The 20,226-nt window shown below is 45.0% G+C and overlaps 1 protein-coding gene across 1 annotated transcript in view; it reads left to right on the forward strand.

Annotated features, from left to right (window-relative positions):
- Window positions 1-20,226, forward strand: part of fras1 (Fraser extracellular matrix complex subunit 1) — a 562,738-nt gene that overhangs the window by 505,566 nt on the left and 36,946 nt on the right. Inside the window, exons 63-64 of the mRNA XM_078543632.1 lie at window positions 890-1,165; window positions 18,262-18,494. Of these exons, the coding sequence (XP_078399758.1) occupies window positions 890-1,165; window positions 18,262-18,494 (509 nt within the window). The remainder of the gene's footprint in view (window positions 1-889; window positions 1,166-18,261; window positions 18,495-20,226) is intronic.

Below are 20,226 nucleotides of genomic sequence, written 5' to 3' on the forward strand. Positions count from 1 at the left end.
GGGATACCCCCTTCCTCACCCTCCAGCCTCTCCCTTTGCCTGAGGCCACTTCTCCCACTTCCCCAAGCAAGCCCTAGCCCTGCAGCTGTACAAAACCACCCCCGCCGTATGGCTGGTCTGGTAGGTAGAGACCTGACTGTGAGCCCCTCTAAAAGTGCTGTGATGTTGAGTGCCAAGCTTGGAGCTGAAGACTGCAAGTGCCGCCCGAAGCAAGACAGGCCAACAAACCTCGAAGTCCTGAGGAAAGTGCAGCGTGCCAGGTGCACATCACTTATGTGCAGTTGTGAAACATGTCGGCATGCGATGTGGGTGGACAATCCAGCATGGCGGGGATGAGTCCAGCAGGCTAGCCTTATAATGATACGAAGATGTATTACAATGAGGTTCCCGACGTCCAATGGCGGGAAACACGACCTACCATCAACGGGCTGAGCAGACGATCGCTAACTGGTTTCACGAGGTTGTGAAACCGATTTTTGGCTTTCTCGCCATATTGTCTGCTCACGCAGCCGCACACTCCTGATGCCAGTGGGCACGGACAATTCCGCCCATAGTTACAGCCCAGGGATGTGAGCACACTGGATTAGCAATTAATGAAAGTATATGGAAATTCATATGCTGAGGAGACTTTATGCCAGTTGTTCTGCTGCAGCTTCAGTTTTGCCACCAGTGCCATTGCTGTCGCCAATATCTTCTGATCAGAATGGAAATACCCCAACTAAAACTTTTGGAGGAAGAACAGGGTTCAGTAGTGGCATACCGGAGAAATGAAGCTACACCTAAGATATTCTAAGATTCGTAAAATAACTATAATATACATTCGGTGTTTTAAAAACTGAAATACATTTAGGTTGATCTTAAACTTTTATTGTTCTCTGTATCGCTCCAGGTTGTGTCTTTGGTTGATTATGATCATGTTGAAGAAGTGACAAAGGAAGGAACCAAAAAGAACCCATCCCCTGGCTACCCACTGGTGTGTGTGACACCATGTGACACACATTTTCCTAAGCACTCTGTTATGAAAGTACGCTGTGACGAGGCAGGAATTAACCAGTCTACTGTTCGCTTCAGCTGGGAAGTAGCCACACCCACAGATGCAAGTGGAGCCAGATCTCCCTTTGAGACTGTAACAGATAATACCCCCTTCACCAGCATCAACCACATGGTAAGTGTAGAAAACAATACACCTGCTCGAGATCTCAAGATGGCTAAAAGACCAGACAAAAAGCAATGTTGAATTTTATTGGCCCTTCACTAGTGCAAAATTGAAAGTGATTGTAATGGATATTATAGCTGTGGCAATTAGATAAATTTTCAGGGAGGAAGGATATGATGAAATAGCCAGGTTGATGGAATTGAGATTAACTAAAATGTGATAGGCTTGTTCAAACTGATGGTCTTTTCCTGCTCTTAAATGTTAGCACCAGTAATAAGTGTCACCATCATTACTTATTATTTTGTTTAAAAAAAAAGTGATGTTCACGAGCTGCTATTTCTCCTGCCTCTAAACTGACATACAGTATTTTATATATCTTAATATATATTCATTGGATGTGAGTGTCACTGGCAAGACCTGCATTCATAGTCCATCTTTAGTTGCCCGGAGAAGCTTGTGCTGGGCCACCTTCTTGAAATGTTGCAGTCTGTGTGGCGAAGGTGCTCACTCAATTCTATAAGGTAGGCAATGATGCATATCAATGAAGGATATATTCCCAAATCAGGCTAATGTGGAAGATAGTGATGTTCAGATACACCTCTGCCCTTGTCCTTCTGAGTAATGGAAATTTCATGTTTGCTTTTACCCCACTTCCCTTCTCTCTTAACTTGAAGGCACAAATTCATACTCAGGTGCCCTCCAATTCCTCATCCAAGTGACCATACATCATGAAGCAAGTGTTTGGAATTCACTGATAGCCTATTTCCATCTTATAAGAAATAAAGGTCTTAAATAAATCAAAAATGATCACCAGTGATTTTTTTTTTGGAATTATAGGCCAGAATTGTTCCCTCGTCAGGCGAGCTCGGAAGGGGCAGTCGGGAAGCCGACCACCGTCCGTGATTGGCTCCGCTCCGTGTTTTCACACGGGCGGGCCAACTAAGGCTCGCCCTGTGTGGATTGCGAGCAGGAGCGCTACCTGTGCGGGTGGAGGGGAGGAGGGAGAGCGGGCCTGGTGCGCAGTTCGAGCATAGGCGCGAAAGAATGCTTCAATCTCCCGGAGGCACGGAATTGCCTCAAGGGAGATTGAAGTGCTTTTAAAAAAATTATTAAAGACAGTAAAATTTTAAAAAAACATGATGTGACTCTGTCACATCAGCTGGGACATGTTTTTAATTCAAAAATAAAGTTTTTAGTTCATGTTTATTTGCTTTAGGAAACCTCATCCCGCTCGTGGATGAGGTTTCCTAAAAAATGTAAAGGCTGCTTGGCCTTTTCACCTACCTGCCAACCGTAAGGTTGGACGGGCAGCGTTAATTTGATTTTAATTAGCTCGTTAATGGCCTTAATAGGCCTTTCAATTATCAGCGGGCACGCAGTCGACTCTGGTGCGCGCCCGCCGAACGAAATACCACGCGAATACTCAGTCTGTGAATTCAAATTCAATGAAATTCAACATTTCATTTGAAGTATTGTAGCTGCAATGGAAAAGCCTGCAAATATATGAAAACCTGAATTGTAACCTTGTTAGTCTCCCAGTCCTTTGAAATCATTAAGTAACATTGTATTGGTGCATGCTGTCCTCACTTCTTCCAAAGGATGGCACTGTAACCTCTAAAAACTAATAATTGCAACAATTTGCATTTATACTTCACCCTATTATGTAGAAAAGTACATCTCAAGGTGCTTCAGCGAAGCATAAGTCAACAATAATCAACACTGAGACAAAGAAGAAGATATTTAAAGGATAACCAAAAGCTTGGTTGAAGAGATGAGTTTAAAGGAATGTCTTAAAGGAAAAAGGGTGGAGAGAGGTAAAATGTTAGCAAGGGAATAGTGTAAAGATTGAACTTAGATTTATATAGCATCTTTCATGCCTCATGATGATCCAAAGTGCTTCATAACCAATGAAGTGTAGTCGCTGTTGAGGAAGAAAAATTCCTTTGGGAACTCCCAAGGGGACAGGAAGAGAATCCATTATTGAAGATGCTCTGGCGATGATTTGATAGATAAGAGTGGAACTGGACGATCCCACCAATCTAGATAATAGTGGAGAGACGTTTGTTGGAGGATGGTGTGGTTCACCACGTCAATGGTTGCAAGGAGATTGAATAAGACATATAGTGAGAGTGCACCTTGGTCAAAATCACAGTAGGTCTCACTTTGACTTTGACGTTGATTAGGGCTGTTTCAGGGCAGTTTCAGTTGTCGGGTAGGAGATGGACCCTGGCTGGAGAGATTTGAGCATGGAGTTATAGGAAAAATGGACATGGATCTGGGAAGTGACTACATGTTCAATGATTATGGAGAAGAAAGGGGAGATTGGAAATGGCAGACTAGTTTGCAATGTGTTGAGGATGGGATTTTGAGGAAAGGGCGATTAATAGCAGTTTTGAAAACACAAGGACAGAACCCGAAAAGAGGAAACAAAATATCAGCTAACATAGAGATCAGGAAGGTAATTGGGTGCTCAGGAATTATGGGGAAATGGTGATAAGAGAGCAGGAGCTTGGTATCGTGGACTGGATGAGCTCAGGGGGAAGATAGGTGAGAAACTAGAGAAAGGGGTGCATTCTAGACGAGGACAGGGAAAGCCAGCAGGTGAGGTGTTGTTTTATTTAACTCAGCAAAGATGGGGATCAAACCTGTCATATCTCTGGTCTCTGTTGCTGAGTAGAGTGGATCATGTATTTCCACCCATAATTTGGAGCAGTTATGAGACTGAACAAAAATCTTGCCATTTAACAGTTATGTTTTGTGATTATTCTCTCCCCATCATACTGATGTATTTTCCTGCAGTTGGATGTAAACGTGAGGTAAAAATACATTTGTACAACAGCTTAAACGTGCATTTGCAACTGTTCACATTCGAGTGTGTATCTACTTTTACTGCACTTGGCTTAGTATGGGCCTTTATTGCTGACATTGTAGTATGTTTAAAAATAAAATGGTAAGCTAATCTCGATCCCTACAGTTTAATTGTGCAGCAATTTCAATAAGGTCCTCATAAGTATATCTCTTTAAAACATATCTCCTTGGCTACATCTCTATTTCCTGCTCAGGTTTAACCCCTATATCTGAAGCAACTTGTGACTTTTTTCTATTCATGCATGGGCAGCATTTATTGCAGAAGGGCTGTCTTCTTAAACTGCTGCAGTCTATGTAGTATAGGTGAACCCACTGTGCTCTTAAGGTCAGAAATGGGGATGTTCGCCAATGATTGCACAATGCTCAGTGCCATTCACAACTCCTCAGATACTGAAGCAGTCCATGTCCAAATGCAGCAAGACCTGGACAATATCCAGGCTTGGGCTGACAAGTGGCAAGAAACATTCGCGCCACACAAGTCCCAGGCAATGACCATCTCCAACAAGAGAGAATCTAACCGTCGCCCCTTGACATTTAATGGCATCACCATCGCTGAATCCCTAACTATCAACATCCTGGGGGTTACCATTGATCAGAAACTGAACCGGACTAGCCAAAGAAATACTGTGGCTACAAGAGCAGGTCAGAGGCTAGGAAATCTGTGGCGAGTAACTCATCTCCTGACTTCCCAAAGCCTGTCCACCATCTACAAGGCACAAGTCAGGAGTGTGATGGAATATGCTCCACTTGCCTGGATGAGTGCAGCTCCAAAAACACTCAAGAAGCTTGACACTATCCGGGACAAAGCAGCCCATTTGATTGGCACCACATCCACAAACATTCACTCCCTCAGTTCAAAGGACATCACCATTCACTCTCTCACACACACACCTTCATTGCCCTCATCCCATCCATGGGACCACTCACCACCCACATATGCCAAGCATATTTATCATCTGACCTAGCAAGTGTCCTGCTTACACTCTTTCCATCTCTATTCATGCAATACAAGCTGGCACACAACAAGAGGGAGAGGTTGCAGACCGATGGAAGAATGCCTAAAATCAAGTTCCTCATGGACTTTGAAAATAGAGCCATCCAGCTGGCCGGCAAGGATCTGGACTGTTCCTGTGTTGACAATGAGGTTGGCAGTGCTCTACCATCAGACAACCATGCTGTGAGTGATGTGTCCTGTTCCACAGCCCCTGCCATGCACTAATTGTCTCTTCTTGCCTTGACAGGCTCATCTGGGAAACAGCAGAGGCACTCACCTTGACAGGACCTAGCTTTAGAGTAGCCTCTGGACCACAATCTGGTGAGCACATCACACTGTCTGATCCACAGCAGGCGGCGGCAGGGACTTCCCAGGTCCCTGGCACTCAGTCATGTCTCGGTTGTTGGAGCTGCTAAGGCAAGCTTGGGAACATCAGGAAGGGGTGTCCGCTGCACTCCTCAGGTTGCAAGGCACGATGGAGGAGTCCGTCCATCTTCAGGCTGAGGTTATGGCATGCCAACGTACCGAGGTCAACACTGGTAGGATGGCAGCCGCCATGGAGACCTTGGTCCAGGATGTCACTCCTGCACTGCTGCACGGGCTTAACTCCATCACTGATGCCATAGTTGGTCTCCAACAGTGTATATGCGAGAGGGGGGGTGGGGCAGCTCAATCTCACTCCAGCTTCGCCTTCTCCTCAAGGAGTTAGCCAGGAGCCCTTGGGCACCCATAAGGAGGAGGATTAGCAGGTGCACACCCCAGGGCCATCCACCCAGGTCACCCAACAGTATCCAGCCTATCTGAATCCTCTCTTCCTGTGACCTTAGCAGCTCCAGCTCCGAGGCCGAGGAGGGTGCCACTGCCAAACAGCAGGTCAGGGCCCTCCACGTCTCGGCCCTCCAGAGGACGCCCGTCAAAGTCCTCACAGACAGGGCATAGCAGTCAGCAGGCTGCCTCCACCTCCGCTGTGGATGTCCAGGGAGCACCAAGACGTAGCAGCAGGGTTAGGAAAGTTAAGAAGATGCAGTTGTACAGCCTGGGTTAACTCAGCAAAGATGGGGATCAAACCTGTCTCTGTTGCTGAGTAGAATGGATCATGTATTTCCACCCATAATTTGGAGCAGTTATGAGACTGAACAAAAATCTTGCCATTTAACAGTCATGTTTTGTGATTATTCTGGGCACGGGTGTTAATCACTTGTACATAATGTTCACTATTGCAAATAAACTCCCAATAATGTCTCCCTGCCTATGGCTCCTTGTTCTGATGAGCAGTGTTCATGTCACTCAGATATGGACATTCTGCACAAGATAAAGGCAGGTGTCCTAGTCCAGAGCCTCTTCCCTGTGCTCTGTGCAGCCTTCAAGTTTGCAAAGTGATGGTCCGGCCTCACAATCCCTGGACACATTACTGATGTCTGTACCTCGATAGTACTTGTCATTGTTGCCAGAATGTCGTGGGCAGGCGTCACAGAGTTCCGTCACTCTCTCTGTGTGCTCTCAGTGCCTTTAAGGTGGGGCTGGCCCCCATCTCTTCAGCATCTGTGACCAGTGATGCTGTGTTCCTGAAGGGCTCAGGTGCTGAAGGTGGACAAAGGATCAGGTGTTTTTAAAGTTTCATGGCTGCATCTCTATGATATGCCCCTGATCACAGAGCACAAGCGAAGTGCCCTCAGCCACACAGGAGGCAGACATTCTCAGAGACAATGTGAAGATCTATGGAGTGTCCTCACTGCATGTCGTCGTCATCCTCCTGCAATCGAGCGACTATTAGGGCCTCCACTGTGTCTCCATGACAGGAGCATCATCACAGAGGATATGCGCGCTGCTATAAGGCAGACTGGAGTCAAACGTTCATCAATGCGATGTGAGAATCTATAGTGTCTCCTCACTGCATGTCGTCATCATCCTCCAAAAGTCCAGCAGCTATGAGGGCCTCCCTAGTGTGCCTGCCTTGTCTGGCCAGTGCGAGGGCCTCATCTCCATCATCGTGGCCTTTGAGGACCTCCTTACCATCATCCTGTCGATGTTCATCTCATTGGGGGAGATGTGCAGGTCCTCCATCTCCTCCTCAGCCAGCTCCTCTCCCTGTTGAAGTGCCAGGTTGTGAAGGGCGCAGCAGACAATGACGATGCGTGACACCCCCTGTGGACTATTTTGCAGGGCTCCACCAGACCAGCCCAGGTACCGGAACCTTATCTTCAGCATCCTGGTGGTTTGCTCCACCAATTTGCAAGTTGCAGCATGAGTCTTAATCTACCTTGGCTCTGCTGCAGTCTGAGGCTGCCACACGGGTGTCATCAGCCACGTCCTCTGTGGGTAGCCCTTGTCCCCGAGAAGCCAACCCTGCAGCCTCTGTGGATCCTGGAAGATGTCAGGGATCTGTGACCAACTGAGAATGTTGGAGTTGTGGACACTTCCTGGAAACCATGCGCAGACCTGCAGGATGCGTTTGTGGTGGTCGCACACCAGCCACACATTCAGCGAATGGAAGCCCTTGTGGTTGATGTAGTTGACTGTGTGTTGCGATGTAGATCTGAGTGCCTTGTGAGTACAGTCAATGGCACCCTGCACCTGTGGGAAACCCAAAATCTGGGCAAATCCAAACACTCTTGCATCCTGGCTTTCCTGGTCCTGGGAAAAATGCGTGAAGATGGCATCCGTGACCTCATGGATGCATTTGTGTGTGGAGGCTTGTGATATCCCACAGAGGTCACCTGTGGAGCCCTGAAAGGATCCACTGGCATAAAAATGAGTACCACAGTCACTGTCGTGGCCATGGGCAGTGGATGCCCTCCATGTCCCCGTGTCATCAAATCCTACAGCAGCTGGCAGATGTGACTGACCAGTTCCCTAGACATGTGCAGTCTTTGGCGACACTGGTTGTCGGTCATCTGCAGGAATGATAGGCAGCGTCTATAAACCCTGGGTCTAGCTAGGCACTGACCAGTGATTGCTCGCTGCGGCTCTTTGGCGGCATGTGCAGGAACCCCAGCTGCCCCTCCTTCCTGAGGGTGCTGCTCCTCCCTCTGCACAGCCAGGCGCCTCCTTCACTCTCTTCTCTGTCGTCTTTGCTCTCTGTACGCTATGAGGCATAAAGCTAGTTCACTGGGTTCCATGCTCCTGATGTACTCCTTCTGCAAGATGAAAGAGACGCATAGGTTAGCATGGGTGTTCTGAGAACCTCTCTTGGTTAAGTCTGAAGGCCCCTTAATGCATCCAGGAGAGTGCTGGCCACCACTTCTATGGCCAGAGTTTAGTGCGCTGCATGGCTGCCCGAAAACCCGCCCACCTCCGCCCCACTCCACTTGACCAATTGGCAGCAGCTTTGCCCATTGGACTGCAAGCTGTGTTCTCAGCTCAGACACAGGCATTCTTCTAACCCGCACTGCAAGGCTGCACCGTTAACTTGAATCATGGGGGAGACTGGTCCAAACCAGAATGATGACCTTGCAAGGATCTGTGAGCACCTCCATCAATAACTGCCACAAGGCCAGCTTTTGTACAATGTGCCCAGTTGTCCAACTGTTCTGCAGTCTCTCAAAGCACTCATTAGCTTGCAGTCTATGCCCGAGGGGTGAAGAGCTCTGGAGCACTTTCATGCCTCTGCGTTGCTTGAGTGGGTGGGCAGCTAAGCTAGAGGCTCGACTCCCGGCATATCAATGTGGCTGCGTCTGAACTGTCTCAGCTGCAGAGAAATGGTCAATTTATACACGATTTCCCTAATGTGTGGCCACTTCCCTTCCCCGACCCTGCATCTTCATGTGCACTACCTTCAAACGCAGGGCAGCCTTTGCCCACCCCCACCCCGCCAAATCACCTCAACCACAGGTCTGCCCCTGCCCCCACCCCCCCCCCCCCCCCCAAGTCACCTAAACCAGAGGGCAGCCCTTGCCACCGCCCCACTGCGCAACCCGCTCCCCCCCCCCCCCGCCCCAGTTGCCTCAACCTTGAAATCCAACAGGTGACCCTCTCGATTGCTGCGCTGCACAAAGTTACTGTGCACTCACCTGCAAGTTCCCCTCAAAGTGCAGGCCGCCAAGTGCACGCCTTATACATATTGTTGTGAAACACGTCGGCGTGATTGCTTGGACAATTGAACTTGTGGGGATGATTCCAGCGGGCTGGGCTTATAATGATATGCAAATGTAATACAATGAGGTTCCCAACATCTGATGGAAACATGGCCCCGCCACCAATTGGCTGAGCAGACGATCACAAACTGGTTTCATGACGTTGTGAAACCAAATTTTGGTTTTCTCGCCATATTGTTCGCGCACGTCGCTGAACATGCCCAACACCAGCGGGCACGGAAAATTCTGTCCACAGTGGCAGCAGCATGTAGCATCTACAAGATGCACTGCAGGAACTGATCAAGCCTCCTTAGACAGCACCTTCCAAACCCACGACCGCTACCATCTAGAAGGACAAGGGCAGCAGACACATGGGAACACGACCACCTGGAAGTTCCCCTCCAAGCCATTTACCATCCTGACTTGGAAATATATGTCAGTCCCTTCACTGTTGCTGGGTCAAAATCCTGGAACTCTTTCCCTATCAGCACTATGTGTGTACCTACACCACATTGACTGCAGTGGTTCAAGAAGGCAGCTCACTACCACCTTCCTATTAGGGACGGGCAATAAATGCTGTCCTAGACAGCGATGCCCACATCCCATAAATGAATTTTAAAAAAGAGTTCCAGGATTTTGACTGAGCAACAGTTAAGGATTGGCAATATAGTTCTAAGTCAGAATAGTATATGACTTGGAGGGGAATTTGCATCTGCTGCCGTGTCCTTCTAGGTGTTCGAGGTCGCGGGTTCAGAAGGTGCTGTCAAAGGAGTTGTGATGCTCTATAACTGCAAGTTGTACATGCTGTAGTGAAAATTCTGCAACTGAGCCCTTTCAAAATTTTAGACCTTTGTGTGTTCAACAGGCACAAAGCACTGTTCTTGGAAACATAAAACACAAATTATGTCATTTCTGTCACCAATTATAACTATATAAAAAATGAGAGAGATTTTACTCATTATTGCCACATGGTAGCGTGTGAAGATACTGATTGCAATTTATTTTGCCAAATGCAAATGTTACTGAAGGTAGATCTTGCAGTCATTTTGCAATACCTACAGTCCCTCTACTCTCCCTGTCACCTGCACCCCCATCCCCCACAAGGCATTCATTATGACACCTCAGAAGCATGAAAAACTGCGTGAACATTGACAGAGTTCAAACCTGGGCTTTCAAGCATCCAGTTCACTGCTCAACCAAATGAGCTGCCAGATTCTATCCATATGAAGTTGAAATTATTTTTCCGACTTAAGTCAAAGTTCCCCATAAAGGGCTGTTTTGCAGAAATTCCCACTGCAGTAGATATCAACTTTGGGGATTAACTTCCCCAATGGCCAGTACGACAGTTCCAAAACTGTCATATTGCCTGTCAGTTGGAGAGTTAATATCCTAGAGAGATTAACCTTTATGAGCTGAATGGCCTTCTCTCATTCCTGACTTTCCTTATTCCTTTCCTAAAAATAGCTTTTATAAAGTAGGCTGTCTCAGGAATTGAGTATAATTTAAAAATGAGTGGTTGTGGCGAAAGTAACCACACGTTGGTGTGAGAATTTTTATTGGATGTGCACTGCATCACTTCCATTAGTGGTCTTGCCATATATTTCTGTAATATTTTCCAGTGGGTTAAACTATGGGGGTAAATATTTCAAATGGCAGTATGTTAATTTATTATTAATGTTTTCAGAACATTATTTGCTCTCAAGTTTACTTCCTCTGATTTACTTAAATCTATCAAAATTGCCAAATCCAGCCTAGGATGTTCTTGTCAAAATCTCATACTGAAAATTCTGCATTGTGTGCACGCAATGGTTTTTGGAAGTTTTTTTCACAATAAGTGAATGTCATCAAATATGATAGTCGTTCTGCAAAAAACAATCCAACATTGATTTTGTGCATCAATCCTGAATATTTATTGCATTATTAATAAAATAGTAGGTATGGAGAATCATCAAGAATACATTTAAATGCCTATTCTTTGGGATTATTTTAAAACAAAGTAACAGCTGCCAATTTTTGGAAGGAAGGTGTCTTGCCAGATAATTCTGATATCCAACTGAAAAACTTGGGGCGGAATTGTCCCAGATTTGCACTAAGTGAAATAATGGGTGGGGAAAAAGTACGTTTTACCCGCTGGCCGCAGTGGCGGGTTTTTGTGTCATTTCGCCGTACTCCCGCCTCATTAATCATGCATTCCCAGGAAACATGCCATTTTGCTGGCGGGCGGCCTCTGATTCACCACCACGCCGTCACCTCACAGCTTCCTCACACTTGTGCCATGTTTAAAGTGCAACTGTGCGCACACCTCTGTGTTTCCAGCCCAGGACTGCTGCACAGCAGACATGGCTCCGAAAGGCAAGAAGACTGCAGCCCCCCCCAATTCAGTGCCGCATCCCTGGGATGCCTTTTGGACACCGTTGGAGCCTGCTGCGGTGTTACCTAGCCCTGCTCTGGCCAAAGGAGGCCCATCAGTTTCACCACTCTGGCTTGGGAGGCGGTGGCAGCCATGTTCAGTGCCAATGCTGCGCAGAAGAGGTTCGCCATCCAATGCAGAAAGAGGATGAATGATCTCATCCGTGCCACCAGGGTAAGGCAACCATCTCAACACTCTAAACTCATGCACTCACAAGCCCATCACACATTCACTGGCATCTCACTCACTGCCAACTCAAGGGACATCACTCTCTCTCACACACCCTCACATCTCCATGTGGACTCATCTCCTCTGGAGACTGCCTCCTCAGCCCTCACCTTCTTGAGGCCACTTGCACAGATCAACATGTGTTCCCATACACACCCTGGGATACCCTCCATCACCAGTAATGCCCTCACCCTGCAGCTTCTTGCCTTGCCTGAGGTCACTTCTCCTTCTGCAAGCAGACCCCAGCCCTGCAGCTATTGAAAAGCCAACCCTGCCTTATAGCTGAACTGACAGGTAGAGACCTGCCCATGAGCTCCACTAAAAGTGATGTGGTGCTGCCTGCGAAGCCTGGTGCTGATGACTACAAGTGCTGCCCAAAGCAAGATGGGCAAACAAACCACAAAGTTCCGATCAAAGTGCAGCTCACCAGGTGCACATCACTTATGATAAAAGCAAAAAACTGCGGATGCTGGAAATCCAAAACAAAAACAAAAATACCTGGAAAAGCTCAGCAGGTATCACCACCTTCAACACCTCTTTGTTCTTTTGTCTATGACAACTTTTGGTTATCTCCACCTATCACTGGCCCTCTATCCAGCTCTACCTGCCCCACCTCCCCCCCCCCCTTAAATCAGCTTATATTTCACCTCTTTTCTATTTTTCCTTAGCTCTGTTGAAGAGTCATACGGACTCGAAACGTTAACTGTGTTCCTCTCCGCAGATGCTGTCAGACCTGCTGAGTTTTTCCAGGTATTTTTGTTTTTGTTTTGCACATCACTTATGTTCAGTTGTGAAACACATTGGTGTGCAATCATGCCAAAGTGCCCGGATGATCCAGTGTGGAGGGATGATTCTGGCAAGCTGGATTTATAATGATATGCAGATGCCCACATTGTCCACTCACATTCTCCATGATGCCCAACGCCAGCAGGCACAGAAAATTCTGGCATTGGCCTCACCTGTTGCAAAGTCAGTGGCAAGGTGGCCAAGGTTAAAAATCTGTTGTGCTGAACAGACCAAGGCTTCAAGTCCCATTCATGACCATGGAAGATTATGTCATTGGTTCTCATTGGGTACAATCAGTTTGATTAGAAAGTTACAGGGGTATAGTTTCTGCTTGTTACACCATTAATAATAGTACAGTCTGGGTGCAATCGGCTAAACTTGCACAAAAGACCAGGGAATTATAAATGTGAGAAACATCCCAAACCACTTACTTCCATATTTTCAATCCTTTGTGCAGGTTTGAGATTCAGTTCTCCTGGATCAGGCACTGTCCATCGAATGGGTCACACCCTCAGCTCGAAATGGCAAAATTCCACTCTTTGGTGTTGGCTTGGGAAGGCTCATCAAATTGCCTTCATTTTCTCAGACCCAAGATGTAGTAGTCACCTTTTCAAAGTTATGAAAAGTTTGTCCATAAAATATTCAATTTAATTAAGAAAGCTGACCAATGTACACCATGAAAGTATTAAAAGTTTAGTTTTTGTTTTAAAGTTGTTTTAAATCAAGTTCTCACATGTGAAGGATTGGACATCCTTATTAAATTGCATATATTTGCTAATAAGCAAAACTGCACCGAGTTACTACTCTTAAATACTTTGAGGAACTCTTTTTACTGGAAATAAATATATACTGTTATGTGCTATTATGTTGCCCAATTGAGCTGGTTAATGGAAGATTTCATCTGATTATGCAAATTAAGTTTATCAGAAACTTGGGGCAGAATTTTCTCACCGTTGGGCGGGCCGGTCAAGAGCAAGCGCAGGCAGGCGCGCAGCCGATCGCCGCCCGTGATCAGCTGCGCGCTGCCATTTTACATGGGTAGGCCAATTAAGGCCCGCCCAGCGTGACGCGCACCCGGAAGCGCTCAGCGCTACCTGTGCGGGCGGGGGGGAGGAGGGAGAGTTGGGGCCTGTGCGCTCTTGCGCATGCACACGAAAGAGCACGGAGCTGCCTCAGGGAGATTACTTTGTTTATGAAAAGTTGAAATAAAGAAAAAAAATTATTCAGACATGTCCCCTCATGTGACAGTGTCACATAAGCTGGGACATGTCAATGAATTTTAGTAATTTTATTAAACTTATAACCCTTCATGTAACCTCATTCCGCCCATGAATGAGGTTCCATGAAAAATGCGTAGGCCGCCTGGGCTCTTTGCCTGCCTGCCAATCTTAAGGGTGGATGGGCAGCCCTATTAATGACTTTAATGAGGGGATTAATGGCCTTAACAGGCCTTTGACAGTTCGGCGAGTGTGCAGCCGACTCCTGTGTGTGCCCACCAAACTGAAGATTGGAATGACGCACAATGACGTCGAGACGCATGGCCGACATCACCACGCGTCATTTTAAGTGTCAGCGAGCAGGGCCCGCCCCCGCACGCCAACCAGAAGATTCAGGCCCTGAACCGCAGCCTAAACAGCGCAACTTCAAGTGCATTTTGGCTGCAATTTCCCAAATGCGTTCAAAACAGAAACTTACCATGTTTTAACTTGTTTTGTCAGTGGGTGACTCTGCTGAATAACTGTTTTTAAAAATAAGCAATATCACCTGTTTAAACCAGATGGTAGAGCTCCGATTCCAACAACAAATGTGAGATTGACTGTTTCTTTGCAAATACTGACATGCTAATTAGATTCCAGGATTGTGCAACTTAAAGGCATGCGATGTTGGAAAATGCAGTTTCATTGACAGATCATTATTTCTGAGGAACAGCCATTCTCCCATTTTTCCACTGAATGGGGAATTTCACCCAGACAGAAAGACAGCATTGCTTCACTCTCCATCAATATTTCACTATGATGGGAGAATGTATTGACATTAATGCTGAATACAATGCAGGGGAAATATTAATCTTGATACACTCTTCATCTACTCCTAACACTGATCCCTCTGCCTTTTCTCACAGTATATTACATTGAGGAGAACAATGGAAATGGGTATTTTATGGTCATAGAAAGGACAGAATTCATGTGTAGCCAAAAATTATTCTGAAGAAAACTGAAAATTCTGCACTTTCACTGTCAACATTAAGCAGAGTGCAAACATAGCAGCTTGTTTGAAAGTATACTACAATCCACAGCTTGTTTCAGCATGTAAATACTGATTCACATTGACACATCATTGAAATTAATTTATATTTGTTGGGTAGCAAGAAACAAATACACAGCAATAACAAGTATGGGGCACCTTTTAAAAAAATAATGTAGAATCTACTAAGGAACATATAGGTCAGGGAAACAGAGTAAATTTGGGTCAGGCTGTGTTACCCGCACTGCATGATGTTTGCATAAGTGGATGTTTAAAATAATTACTTACAAATGTATTCACATTTTTATTTCATTTTTATGGACCTCAAAAATATAGAGAGCACTTTAATACATACCATCATGAACAGCACCAGCTATCAATACTGACTGTTTTGAATATCTCCTGATTGATGAATAAGTATTAAATGCACAACTATCATAATTCCCAAATTCAGAAGATCCATTCCTGTCACACCAGTGTCAATTTATTTTTTGCTGCCAACAGCAACTGTCTACGTGGTCTTACTGAGTGAGCTTGTAAAGTTAAATGTGGTTAATTTGAGCAGTTTTATGTTATGGAATCGCACTCCACGGGGGAGAGTTTTCTCCCCATTGGACGGGCTGGGCGGGAGCGGGGCCCGCGATTGCCGTCCGCAATCAGCTGCGCGCTGCCATTTTACGTGGGCGGGCCAATTAAGGCCTGCTCAGCATGCCGCGCACCCGGAAGCGCTCAGCACTCCCTGTGCAGGCGGGTGGAGGAAGGAGAGTCGGGGCCTGCGCTCTTTCGCTCATGTGAAATCTCCTTGAGGCACAGAGCTGCCCCAGGGAGATTATTTTCTTTATGAAAACTTAAAAAAAAAATAGAAAAAATTATTCAGACATGTCCACTTATGTGAATGAATTTTAATAAAAAATTTTATTTAATTAATAAACACTTCATGAAACCTCACGCCGCCCCTGGATGAGGTTTCATGATAAATGCGAAGGCCTTAAGATTGGATGGGCAGCCCTGAGAATCAGTTTAATTAGTTAATTAATGGCTTCAATAGGCATTTGACAGCCGAACTGAGGATCAAAATGAGGCGCGGTGACATCGGGACGCACGGCCGACATCGCCGCGCGTCGTTTTACGCATCGGCCAGAAGATTCAGGTCGTTGAGTTAGATGTTACACTGATTTCACTCAGGTCTCAAACAACCAGCTGGGAAAGGATTATTTTTCGTTGTCAGTATCAATTGGATTAGAATGCAGGTAATAAAGGTGAAAAAGCAGTGCTCTAGCCCTCTGTACAAGGTTGCCATTCTTTTAGTATTTTAATGGTGTAAATCATGTCCCTTCTCAAGTTTATTTTAAATGATTAATAGCCCATGGTGCAGCTGCAATAACAGCTGGCACCAAAGTTCACACTGATGCAGTTGAGGCTGTTCTCTTCTGAATTTGGGATGAAGGCACATGTTTTGATCAGGGCTAGAGAGAGCTTTCCTGTACTATACCCAACCATAGAGCAGTTGAGAGTTCAATTCCCAAATTGACACCAACAACTGAGTACAAAAAAATCAATACAATTTAGTGCTATGAAGTGGCTTTGATGTAAATTGGGGGAACATCTCTTATTTGCTTTTTGGACTGGGGCTGAATAGGATACAGAGAGGCTGCCAACATAGGGGGAGCAATTATAAAAGGAAACAAAGCACTAAAAGCCACAGATATTGTGGTTATAAGAAAGTTATTTAACTTTAAACTCCAGTCACAGATTAAAGGAAATGATTGTAAAATTAGCAAGCTTCAAGCAAAACCAGACATTAGAAGAATGCTTCCCTCAATCTAGTGGATAGGTAGAATAGCCTTTCATCAAAGATAATTAATGCAATGCTAATTAAAACTTAAAAATAGTTGAACGGATGTCTGATTATCAAAAGGATTGAAGTCTAAAAGTACTGTATAGGCATGGATGATCAAATACTGTTTGAACAACTCTAGCTCCAGGCCTTTTGGCATCATCTATAGAATGTACTCAGGCTGAACGATGCAGACTAAAACTTGACTGGTACCATGGAGCTTTACCGATTTCTCTGGGACTAGGGAAGGGAGGGGAAGAAGTTCTAGAATTTTATTTCCTTGAATTTTGTGAGATGAAACAAATTCAAGAGACTTGTTATAACAATAGCTTGTATTTATATAGCACATTTAAGGTAATAAAGTGTGCCAAGGTACTCCACAGGAGCATTGGATAACAAGATATGACATCAAGCCACATAAGGATATATTAAGGCAGATGTCAAAGGCTTAGCAAAAGAGGTAGGTTTTAAGGAGCATCTTAAAGGAGGAAAGAGATGTGGAGAGGTTTAGGGAGGGAATTCCAGAGCTTAGAGCCGAAACAACTGAAGTTGTGGCCACCAGCAGTGTAGAAATTAGAGGATATTCAAGAGGCTACAATTAGGGGAGCCCTGATATCTCAGTATTGTGAGTCTAGAGAAGATTACAGAGATATGCAGGAGCAAGGAGGGATTTGAAAACAAAAGTGAGAATTTTAAAACCCTGGCATTGCTTAACCAGGAGCCAGTGTAGGTCAGTGAATACAGGGGTGATGTGTGAATGGAATTTAGGGCAGGTTAGGACACAGACAGCAGAGACTTGGATGACCTCATGTTTATGAAGTGTCGAATGTGGGAGGTCGGCCTGCAATGCATTGGAATAGTCAGTATAGTAACAAAGGCAGGAATGTGAGTTTCTGTAGCAAATGAGCTGAGGTGGCAGTGTCAGGCGATTTTACGGAGGTGGAAATAGGTGTTTTTAGTGACAATGCAGATATGTGGTTGAAAGCTCATCTCGGGGTCAAAAAAAGCCACCATATTCCAAACAGTCTGGCTTAGCCTTGGACAGTTGCAAGGAAGAAGGGTGGAGTGGGTGGCAAAGGAGCAGAGTTTGTGGTGGGGACCGAAGAAAATGGCTTCCCAATATTTAATTGAAGGGAATTTCTCATCCAGTATTGGATGTTGAATAAGCATTCTGACAATTCATGCAGTTGGGGGTGTGGGGGATTGAGATAGGTGATGGTGAGTGTCAGCGTACATGTAGAAACTAACATTATGTTTTCAGATGATATCACTGAGGGGTAGCAGGTAGATGACAACTAGTGTGGATCAAGCATAGATCTTTGAGAGGCAACACAGGTAACATTGAAGGAGTGGGAGCAGAAGCCATTACAGGTGATTCTCTAACTGTGATTAGGTAGATGAGAATGAAACCACCCAGCTGGATGACAGTGGAGTGGTGTTAGAGGAGAATGGTGTGGTCAGCAGTGTCATAGGTTGAAAGGATGAGGAGAGATAGATTACCTTGGTCACAGTCGCATATGATTTCATTTGTGACATCTTGTTTTGAACGAAATGTAATAGGGTTTTCCCATTGTATCAAAATGTATTTGATGTTGTTACTAAAAATATTTAAGTACCTTTCCAGAAAACTAATGTCTCTTCCTATAATCTTGTCCCCTTGCCTAGGTCTTAGATAGTATCTACTTCAGTCGTCGATTCCATGTCCGTTGTGTTGCTAAAGCAGTTGACAAGTCTGGCCATGTTGGGACACCGCTGAGGAGCAATATTGTCACCATAGGAACAGATAGTTCTATATGTCATACACCTGTAGTGGCAGGGACAGCAAGGGGATTCCAGGCCCAATCCTTCATTGCAACTCTGAAGTACTTGGATGTCAAGCACAAGGAGCATCCCAACAGGTACTGTAAAGAAAATAGATCATTATTATGATGTCAGAGTATTCATAACACATTGATATAATCATCAAAGGCCATATTAATGTGAACACATAAGTATTGTGATAACATTCATTCATAGAATATTATCCAATATTGTTAGCTGTATTTTCTGTTTTAACTGAATACTTCTGTGCTGCAGTAAATTTTAGTTTCACCATCTAATCATTTACCTGAAAGCTGTTGCAAATGCTCTGTGATTCCACCCTCTTTATAATGTGATACTCAGCCTTACAGATCAAGAATGTTTCAACTTCTATATCTGGTCTTTGCTGCAACAGCTGATCTCAGCTGCAGCAGCAGTAGGATGATACAGTGAGACTCTAGTCCCTGGTCTGGGAAAGCCTCAGCAGTGATCCCTTTAGGGTCATTGTCTAAGGAAGAATGATAATTCCAGAGGTCTTCTATCCTGCCCGTGGAACCAAAACTCAGCATGAGCTGGCAGAGTGAGAAGAGAAAAAAACAGTAGAAAATTAGGAAAGGGAAAAACAATGATAAATTGTGGAAATACCCCTTATTGGGAATTTCCAGTAATACCGTTTTGTGTTATTTAGTGAATATCAGGACTATGTTACAAAGCTGCAATGTAGTCAGTGCATCCATGACAGTGAAGTTTGAAACCATTATCTTACTCCAGGAGATGGTGTTATTGGCTGTAACCCACGTCAGTACATTTTTTTGTTTTATTTAATACAAGTGGATCTTCTATTGTATCGTTTTATATGGACTAGACTGAGAGGTCTAGTGGCCTGGTTATTATGCTATAAGGGTGACCCAATTTCATAGCACTCCCATTTGGAAGTAGCGTTTGCAGGGTGTGCATCTTGATTATCCTTTCATTGGGATTGAGCCTGTGATATCTCAAGATGCACTTCCTTTGAGAGCAGCCCCTCATTAGAAGCATCAGATCAAAGAATCAACCTGTATACAAATCAGTTAAAATGTAAGTTTTAATAATTTTACATTGTTCATTAATTCATGTCTTGTTCTCATTATGAGCTTGATTACTAAATATATATTTTACAGATTCATGTTCCTGGCACAGAGTCTTGTACACTGGCAATGTATTTAGTTTCAGTCTTTAAGATAAAGAAATGCATAAGCTTTCAATCTTTGATGTTGGAGGAAAATTTGAAGGGGACAGAGGAAGGCAGCTGGAGGACGTAATTTATAGTCAAAAAGAGGAGCCTGAGATTATCCTTAATCCCCAGGAGAATCTTGTAGTATTGGAGTGATTTGGACCTGAAACGTGAAATGCAGTATTGCTTTATGCGATTGATCCAAATTCAGAGCTGACTACCAGGTGCGCTAGGAATTAAGGGAAGAGAAGTGGAAATTGTACCAGAAATGTGGGGGGGTAGAAGACAGTTAAGGATGGAGAAGAAGGTCATGAAGGCAGAAGCAGGGCTGCTTTTGGACAGGGCAAATGCAACAGCTGTGCCGAGGCAGTTGGATAGCTAGAGGAGAGAAAGTGTTGGAAAGCGGGCTGGAGCTAACATTTCCCACGGGGGCATTTATGAAGAACAATGTCATTGCTTAGTGAAATGGTTAACTGGTCAAAGATAGAAACTTTGGACGTGGCAAGACCAGCACACTGCTGTGAATGGGGAGTTTATTGGAGCATGGGTTTCAGCAAGGTCAGAAATTAAAATTGAGTGGGTTAGATGATTTTCAGTGAAAACTAAAATCACCCAAG

The sequence above is a fragment of the Cetorhinus maximus genome, chromosome 1 (assembly GCF_964194155.1).
Source record: "Cetorhinus maximus chromosome 1, sCetMax3.hap1.1, whole genome shotgun sequence".
In the NCBI taxonomy this organism is placed as follows: Eukaryota; Metazoa; Chordata; class Chondrichthyes; order Lamniformes; family Cetorhinidae; genus Cetorhinus; species Cetorhinus maximus.